Genomic DNA, 9,967 nt, shown 5'->3' on the forward strand with positions numbered 1-9,967 from the left:
AAGTGGTGTAGAATACAAAAAGTAAAGGGCTTCACAATCTTTGAAACTGGAAAAGATAGAATGGCGAGTATTCATCATTTTCTTAATTCTATTTAGAACGTTATCATCGATATTCGAATTTCTTATTTTTTTCGAACTGTTTCGTCTTTCGCAAATTTTATTCTTATATTGCATTTTTTTTTTCTTAGATTACCGACGGATCGTAAATTGCAGCAACATTTAAAAATGATCATGATCCACAAAAACTAAAATGCGGTAAAATTTTTAAAAATAGTTACAATTTAAAAAAACATAATGACATGGAACATACTGAAAGGAAATTAACGCCGGAACCGCAGGAATGCAAACTTTGTGGTATATGGTATCGTCATTTGGCTGGTTTGAAAACGGACATGAAAAACATCGATGAGAATACAAGCAATGAATATATAGTATAGGAATACATTTCGGTACATACGGGTGAGGCGTTGGACACTTGCCCCAATTCTTCAATGACTTTTGCGTCCTGTACCAATATGTATAAACATCGGCAACGTTTGCACAAAATTGAATATGAAGCAGATCGTCAACAAGCAAAGACTGGTACAAGCAAAGTTCGTTCTTTTGGTGTATCTAATGGCCTTCCAAATCCGCAGATAGTAATAAATTACTATTACTACTATTACTATTTTACTATGACAATACATTGAAAAGTTTTAGTATACAACAAATCCGATGAGACTGAAAAGAAATTTCAAATTATATTTTGTAGGCGTAAAAGGGAATTACTGAAAGATAAAGCGGGCGGTAAATATGAACGTAAAAGTTCAGCGCCTATGCCAAATTTCTTTAAACTAAGTTTCTCGACATCTTCTTCTTTATAAGGCAGTATGAACTCAATATATCTTTGCTGCCCGTGATTTTTGCTCATTGCTCATAAGCTGCAATGGACAAAGATTACCACTTTTATTGTATAAAAGTAGGTCACGCCCAGCCAATGTTATAAAGTATGAAAATTACGATTTTTCGTTTTTGTTTTCTTAAAACTTAAAAGACTTGGTCGCATTTTACATTACTTGACATGAAAAAAAAAAAAAACGGAAAACTGCATGGTATAAATAACTTCCGCGTAAAAAATAATTGCAATCTGAGATTTGCTACCCAAAAAATTAAAGATTTGGGATGAAAGGCGCTTCGTCAACGTTTGCAAAATATATCAAGCAGATAATCGATTAAAGTATTTGTCGTACATTCAAGACAACTGCAGCAAGGATGAATTTTACAAAGCATACATACGGACACATCAAGCACTTTACAATTTATCGCATTCTTCCGGATATATTACCAAAACATACCATACTACCATAAAAGTAGTTAAATATCGTCAACTGACATCGGTTTTTACAAAAACATGCAGCGAAAACTTTTGCGGCACCTAAAGCAGTGATGGAATGAATGAAATTGATACACGTTAACACAAAATGTTAAATGTTAGTCGCATGTCCCTTATTGGTCGCTTTACGAGTGGCTATTAAGCCATACGTAGGAAAGGCGACAGTACACAGAAAATTGCAAAAAAAAAAAAAAATATATGTACATATCATATTTTTTGGTTTTAACAAAAACAATTGAGTTTTGAAAATCGTTTAGAAATCCTTAAAAAGAATTCTCTATATTTTCCTAGTAGCTTTTTGGCCAAGGCGATACTTTTTGCTGCAAAAGTTCGTCTAAATTATAAGAAAACTATGTTTACGTAAGAAAAACGCTAAGAATTTTTATACTTGATGACCAGAACTCGGTTGAGAAGAGAACGCGATTAAATAAATTCGATACACCGATACGTAGTACAGTGGAAAGCTCGCAAGGGTGAACGCGTGAACATCAAGCCGGTTGCAACCGCAGCAATAGCTTGTCTTTACCTCATCTTCGTCCTCATTTGAGTATCTTGAAGAGAATAAAATGGTGCCTTTTTTCTCTATTCTACGAGGTACTTCAATGATCTATGTAATATCCTCAGGGTGACTCCTCGTTCATTAAAAGATTAAATTCCTCCCTTGGCATATTTGTCTTGCAATAGTTCTTCACAGGCCTTGTTGGCATCGTGAAACGAGTCTTCTCGAGCTACTGCCTTTTTATATTTTAAGGATTGTTAAAAAAATGAAAATTTTTTGAAAAAAGGTTTTCTAAAAAAAAGAAAGGCAACAAACAAAAAAAAAACGCAAATGTATTCAAAAATCGATCGAATAACAGTAAAGTCATCACGACTTTCACAAGATGTAATGTAGAAACAGGATAGAGTCTATTTTTGTAATTTCAATATATGGATGATAAGGAGAATGTTATCGCAATCCAATTGAATTAAAGCGAAGAAAGAAAAAAAAAAAATCAATCGATATTCATATTATTTTATCAGAATTAGACGCACTATTGTAGTCAGCACATGCTCTTTGTAATAAGAGCTCAGCAATTATGTACAGAGAGGAAAAAAGTGAACTTTTCGTCAACAATTTCAACATCTCCCACATTTCTTCTCCTTTGCATTTACTGTTATCGTATCTCCTGTGTTCTTCACTTTGCCTAAAAACGTGAATGTAAAGCGAAAACATTGCAACTAAACTCAAACCTAACGACTATTCCAAGAGTAACTGACACTAGTTGTACGCGTGGTATTCTAAATGTCTAAATGTCTAACTGTCTAAATGTCTATTTTCGTTAGTGTAAAAACTTTGAGAAACTTATAAAACTTTTATTGTTTCCTTGCTTTTCATAGATATTTATAGGGACGCTACTGATCGATTTAATGAAACACATTAAACTGAGCATTAGAACTGCAATGCATTCTCAAGGCAGTAAATCATTAATTCGAACTAGCTGTGTCGTACACTATTACTACTATTCGCATTTGTTCTCATAAATTTCACGGGGAGTTTTAAAACCGTTTACAATGACAGAAAATCATCAACCAATATTTGCGTTTATTATAAGATTTTCTTACACTTTACCCAAATTTTTAGGTGTGTAGAAGAAACCTTCGATACCCATAGTGACATCCTTAGTACATCTATATATATATGTATATATTTATGTTTGGCGTTTAACAAAGTTGTTTCTATGGCTAAACTATTCTCTACTTCCATGAAACAATCGTGCCTTAAAAATTAGCTGTATTTTCTAAAATTGCATAAGATTATTTGAAATCGTTAAAATAATTCTTCGGTTTTTTCTTTAAATATTTAAGTTTATATGTTAACCAAAAAAAAATTTCCCAATAATTTGAATATAAATCACTATTATCCTAAAAACTAGATCAAAAGAAAGGCAACGTAATGTTATCTTTTTCATGAAGTAGCTTTAAAAACTATAATTTAATTTAAGAAAAAAAAAACGCCTAACGAAGTACTTTCACATATTGAAACCTACATTTCTAAAAGCTTCTTAGAATCGTGCAATATATAATATGCTTTCATAAATCTACAGTAGAACCATGTATATATATATGCTTTCATATATCGAAAGTATATGGAAACAACCCAAAATATTTTACATAGAAAATTTTCAACAATTAATTAGCAAGTAGTCTTGAACAACCAATAAATTCATATAGTTTTTTATAAGTGTTAATATATTTACTCACACACATTCTAAATATATAACTATAAAAGTATATACTAAAACAAAAATGAGACTACATCAACAACAAAATTCCAATCATTAAAAGCAACGATTTATCAGACAAAGGATATTTTTGGCTTTTTGCCTCAGCTATTATTTAAATTTTCAACTTCTTGAATATGTAAGGAAAGTAAGAGTGTTTGATTTTATTTAATTTTCTCAACAGGTGATATTTGAAAAAGTTGTAAATCGAAAATTGAAGCCATTGCCACGTTAACGCTCTCATAAGTGAGTAGTAATTAGCGATAGGAATTTAATTTTGTAAATTATTTAATCATTCCGTTAATGTAATCTAGTTAAAACGACATAAACGCACTTGTGAATTTTTCATGTCCTCATCACTGTCTTTGTGTTACAAAACCATATTTTGTGAATAAAGGTAAAAAATAATGTACGATCAATGCGTTACTTTTCAGCCGGATTATAACGGCTTAAGGGCTAAGAAATTTAGAGATTAGAACAATTGAAAAACATTTGCCATATTAATTATTATAAGAACGAAATTAACGTTAATAACAAAACTAAAATGTACTGTATTCACAGAGTTTTTATATTTCTTTCTTGAAGATTCCTTATTACTATAGCTTACTTTAATTTCTTCAAAGCTTAATTTGCTGCATTAACTTGCAGCACTTTGCTCTTTGAGCTGTTACAAACGCTTAACTAATCGTCCTTGAGCCAAACGCCGATTTTTAGCAATGCGAGCCATTTGCTCAAATGTCAGCTCCTTTACTATTTGTTCCGTAATTGCTTGAGTTTGTGGTAAAAGTTTATCCTTATTAAAATTATCCCCACCTGTATAAGGAGTAGACAGCGCCGTATGGTCTTTAGAAAAGCTAGGTGTAGTGAAGTTAATACTACTGAAGGAATCACCATCAGTTCTATATTTACTGCTACTTTGATTGGATATGTTTTCTTTTGAATTCGCCATGCCGACCTTTGATTTCTTGATGGGCGATGCTTGTTCTTCCCCACATTTTCATACTTTTATTGATTCCCACGACATTTTAGGGCTCAGCCGGCAAAATGTGATAAAATAAAGGAAATGATCCAAGATCCTAAAGATGGCCAACAAATAGTACGAATTATTTTTAGTCGAAATAACAATGTCCACGAAGTTGAAACGGCCGATACGGAAAATGAGAATTTTCTGGGTAAATGGAATAAATTCTAATATCATACATGAAGAGACATTTTTATCGTTTGATAATGTAACTATCCCCATGAAATTCAGAAAAAAACTTTGGAGTTAAACGAAGCGATTTTATTCTAGTGGAACCAATCGAAGGGGGCGATAAAGTTAAAGCAGAGATTTGTAAGTTCTTAACAGCCGAACAAATCAGGGAATTCATCAAGGCTGGCATTTGGCCGGAATGCTTTAAGAGGGACGATAACGAATGGACGTTACGCAAGTAATTATGTTAAAGAAACTTGTGATGAAAACGCAGAGGAATTCAAAGAAAAATTCAGTGGACCATGTCATTTATCTCCGAATAGAAATCGGTCAAGCCTTTTAGTAGCATTTCAAGATGAAAGTACAAGTTCAGAAGATGACAGCTAACTTAAATGCTTACCAACTTACATACCGAAATGTGCAGAATAGGTATTTTTAATACCTACCATGTAACTCGATCACACTTATTAATTGCATATTTAAGTATTAGAAAAAAATGTTCTTGACAATAAATGATAAATGTGAATTCAAAAAAAAAATCACGAAGAGAAACGACGTAGAGAATTTAAAAGTATTGATCTTTGTGTGACTGCTATTTTTGAAATGCAATCAACATGACTAAAAAAAAAACCTTGAAAAAAATTATAAACGGTTCATAATAATTGACTCTTTTTTTTTTTTTTTTCTTAACAAGCAAGTGCAAAGTGGCTACTTAAACATTAAACAAAAGCTTGAATTTGTATCTGCCATTCCTTCTAAGTACCAAACATAAGAATTCCATTCTAATAAAGATGTCAATTCGTTACAGATTGCCGTATGAATGGGTAGAGCTTCACCCACTTTCGCATCGCGTTCCTCCTTGATGACCATAGCCGCAGCGCCTGCTCTTTAGCAGCTGCTTCATTTTGTTTAACTAATCCCCGTTGATCCGCAGCTGCTTTACTATCGTCGGTAACTTTGGCTACTTGAACCACCACAGTTTCCGCAGCGTCTTTCAACTTTGGTTCCAACGCCGCTTAATGACATAATAGGACACTTTTTGGGAACTCCTCCTAATATTATGGGCCAAGCTAAGCAGGTTTAGTAAAACTAAATCGATCAACAGTCAATAACATCGCTTTCATAACACAATTTCCTAACACTGATATATTACAATTTAAGCCTCCTTCTGAAAGTGTTGAAAAAGGCTTAACAAATACGTTAGAGTTTTTACAGAAATTTTGAGGCTGCCATGTTTTTTTATAGCGGCTTCATTTTAAGAGGGTTCTTCAATAATTGACACCTAAGTGTCTTAAATGTAATTTCCTTAACTATTCAAAGGGGGAATAAAGCGAAGAATATCTGTAAAAACTTTGATTTTTTTTTTTTTGAATTGTTGGGTGGAAATGGACTAAGATGGATTTGTGGCTTATATGTCCAGATAATAAAATATCGTAAATTCAGAAATATGTATAAAACGCGACAAAAACAACAGCAACCGTAATAACTGGAGTCGGTATGTTAAGTGTAATTGTGTAATTACGCTGGTTGAGTGTTGAAAGTAAAACAGTGTTGCAAACTTTGGCTGAAATCGAAAGAGGAATAGAAATTGAATGAACGAGAGACAAAAAAAAAGCAAATAAAAACCAAAAAAGGAAGAAGAGAAAAAAAATTAAACGATAAATTCGCTTTTTTATTATTATTATTATTATTATTTTAATTTTAGACTAATGAAATGAATTCTTAGACTAAAAAAAAGACATTGAGCACTAGCAACACAGGCTATCGGCTCTTCGCTTTTTTAATAAAGCAAGTTAGTTCGCCGAGCTGACATACATTTTTTGCAGCAAAGAGATCGAGGACACAGTTATATAACATGAAGAAGCTAAAGGAATCTCTAATCTCATCAAGCCTGTGACATCTGAAGATTAGATGCTCAGCAGATTCGACAACATTGCAAACTTCACAAACGTCAGATGTTATAGCGCGAGTCATTTTTAAATAAACTTTATCATAAGTGTGACCACTCTTGAGTCTATAAAGAATTTTAATTTCACAGGAATTAAAAGACGATACAGAAAAGGGTTTGAATTAAATGCGGGATTTATTTTATAGAAAAGGCGATTGGATTTAACACACGCAATCTCTTCAAATTCTTCATTTAGCTGTTGAACGATATTTTGGGAAATCGCAACATGTGGAATGTTCAAATTCCACTTTAGACCTGACTAACGATTTGTATACAGTGAAAGCTTTCTTGGGAGGCAAGCCTAACTGATTGTTAGTCATGAGTTTGATGATGCTACATCCAAATTGAGTCTTCGAAGGCTTTTTCATAATGCCCATGAAGGCTGTCGTTTAAAATTCTACCAAGGAATCGAAGAGGTTTCACCTGATCAACTTTAGTGCCTTTTAGTACCTTTGGTAAAGAGCCTGATTTCACGTTTAGAACTTTTGGCAAAATAAACACTATTCGTTTTGCTGGGGTTAAAATATAAATGAAGATCGGCGCATGCATCCAAAAAAAATTAGCCTTCATGGAGAGATTATTGACAGCAGCCGAAAGAGATGAGTCCGCAGATACAATTAGGAAATTATTTGCCTATTGCAAAATATGAGTTTTGTCATCTTGAGGATCTTGCCAAAGAAGCTGTGTATAGATTGAAAAGTGGGGTTTAAGCAACTGTTTTGTGGGATATCACCATATATTTCAACTTTTTCAGTACCCATCACCAACACACGCTTGGATAAAAAATTAAGTTTTTGAAGAGGAACCGAAATGCTTAAGAGAACTCTACCAAGCTTAATCAATTTGATACAGTGATAGGCTTTGCTGATGCCCAGGGAAAGCATAACAACCACAATCAAAATATAAATTGTTTTTGCGGAACTTATTATGAAACCACCTGTTCTTTCTAAAATCAGTTGTTCATTTTTGTGTTTATCGATTATTATCTAGAGATGCGTTTTTCCTTTATAGAAATACAGTAAATCACATCATCAGTAATTTTTGTTGTTGTTGTTGCATGTTTTGTTTGTTTATGTTATGTGCAATTTAAGAAAGGGAATAGAAAAAGAAACCCTTTAAAAAATATGTTGAAACAGTTAACTCTGCTAAATAAATACAAATATATGACAAGTTATTTAATATTGTAAGTGTGTCCCATTACTGCCTTTGTTAAAAAAAAAAATTACGTAACCTTAAAAGGTAATAGATATTCGTGTGCTGTGCATGTTAGGCTGACGTTTGAAAATTTCTGATTTCAGCCTGCAAAATAGCAAAGGATACCATCAAAGACGTTCATTTTTCTCCATCAATAATCTAAGCAATAAAAAAAGAGAATATGTAAAAAAGGAACTGATAGGGTAAGTTCATACTCAGGATATTGTTAATCATACAAACTAATGTCTTGCGTATACATACAATTTAGCTATTCCATGCAAGAAATGTACTCTGTTGTCGCCGATGTTAAAAATTATTATACGTTTGTCCCATATGTGAAAAAATCCCGCGTACATAGTCATCACAATTTTGGCTTTAAAGCTGATTTAATAGTTGGTTTTCCGCCAGTTAATGAAGCCTATACGTCACGCGTAACTCTAAATTCGCCGCATTTGGTAATATCGGAATGCAATGATGGACGTTTATTTAGTTATTTATTAAATGAATGGCGCTTTAGTTCCGGTCTTAAAGACATACCACAATCTTGCGTATTAGACTTTAGAGTTGCCTTCGAATTCAAATCATTATTGCACAGTAATATAGCGAATTTATTTTTCGATTTAATTTGCGACCAGATGGAAAGTGCTTTTCTTGAAGAAGCGCGTCGCCGCTTTGGTGAACCTTCAATACGATCACACATACTTTATCATAAGCGTTCCTGACCTTGCCACTCAAAAGATGAGGAAAGATGAGAGCTATAGCCTTTACTTCCATACAGTTCGAGATGAAAAATATTATTGCATATATTTATACAGTTATTTTTTAGTTGATTAATATGTGCTACCAATTATTTTTATTAAATATTTTTGTATTATTTCATACTTAGTAAAATTTCTCATTTAATCTGTTTTAATAAATAATGGTTTTTTTATACGATTTACTCACGATTTTGAGTTCGTATGACTTTCGAATGACTATGATGCAGGAAGAATACTAGAAAAAACGAGGAAGTTGCATTTGTTCTGTAACGAATATATATCAACACTCACTAAATTCACTGGCAAAATATCAGATTGTGCGGAAAGTAAATTTGATTTTTTTTTTATAGTAAATAAAGGTGGAATTGCATATTGTCCCATTTTTTTGGAAATACCGTGATTCCACGCTCACAAAATTCTTGTCCTTTCCTTGAAAAAAACAAGTGGTTTTTGAAATCCTCATCTTAGCTAAAGGTATCACCGTCTCAACAAAGTTGTAGAGACCGGAATAAGTAATATTAATGAGAAAGTGCCAGATCTGAAGAATATGATGGATGTGGCACTATATGTCGTGAAGGCGTAAAACCTTTTAACGCGTGAACAAAGTCGCATATATTCTCGCATTTATCTTGGTGAAACATTATACATCTTCTACTGAACAATTTCGGCCTTTTCTGTTTAACTGAGTCATTCAAATTTATCCGGCTGATGAAAACACACTTCTGATTTGTTAGAATTGATCTTATTTCGTCCGGTGGAGCTAAAAAAAAAGTGAGTCCCACCGAAGAGTTAGCATTATTTTTTTTTTTGAAAAGTAACGTCGTTCAAAGTGCTTTGAGACGGTTTATCTTTTCTACTATACGGTCTCCTGCGTTTAAAATTGTTATAGATAAAAGTGGAGCATTTTCTTGACGTTTGATAATCAAATCATACGTCTATGCGTCGGCACAAGTTTCTTTCCGTAAGAAGATGAAGAACTCATATTGCGGTTAAACCCAAACGGTCGAATTCCATGCACTTAATTCCTCAACGATCTCACGAGCTGTTAATCGTCGGTTTGCATCAATTAGTGGCTTTACTATGTCTTCATCATCAATTTTAACTGACTTCCCAGAACGTGGCGCATTTTCAAGATCAAAATTGCTGGATCGAAATTTTGGGAAACCCATTTTAACATTAAAGTTCTGTCAATACATTTTTCCCGTACACATCGGATAATACTTTCTTGGTTGAATAGCATTT

At 32.9% G+C, this 9,967-nt stretch overlaps 1 protein-coding gene and 1 pseudogene across 1 annotated transcript; both read left to right on the forward strand.

Moving 5' to 3' along the window:
• Positions 1-4,696: 4,696 nt before the first annotated feature.
• Positions 4,697-5,067, forward strand: LOC119642295 (annotated as a pseudogene).
• A 2,309-nt stretch (positions 5,068-7,376) lies between these two features.
• On the forward strand, positions 7,377-8,821 carry LOC119642227 (coenzyme Q-binding protein COQ10, mitochondrial). The gene is made up of 3 exons (XM_038041285.1): positions 7,377-7,956; positions 8,072-8,170; positions 8,236-8,821. The coding sequence occupies exons 1-3, from the start codon at positions 7,898-7,900 to the stop codon at positions 8,687-8,689; spliced, it is 612 nt and encodes a 203-aa protein (XP_037897213.1). The 5' UTR covers positions 7,377-7,897; the 3' UTR covers positions 8,690-8,821.
• The last annotated feature ends 1,146 nt before the right edge of the window (positions 8,822-9,967 follow it).

The sequence above is a fragment of the Glossina fuscipes genome, unplaced genomic scaffold, assembly GCF_014805625.2.
Source record: "Glossina fuscipes isolate IAEA_lab_2018 unplaced genomic scaffold, Yale_Gfus_2 221, whole genome shotgun sequence".
NCBI classification, from domain to species: Eukaryota; Metazoa; Arthropoda; class Insecta; order Diptera; family Glossinidae; genus Glossina; species Glossina fuscipes.

Coding starts and splice junctions, on each gene's coding strand:
- LOC119642227 (XM_038041285.1), top strand. CDS start 7,898: ATGTTGAAACAGTTAACTCTGCTAAATAAATACAAATATATGACAAGT. Junction 7,957..8,071: donor ATGACAAGTTATTTAATATT/GTAAGTGTGTCC, acceptor TTCTGATTTCAG/CCTGCAAAATAGCAAAGGAT. Junction 8,171..8,235: donor GTAAAAAAGGAACTGATAGG/GTAAGTTCATAC, acceptor CATACAATTTAG/CTATTCCATGCAAGAAATGT.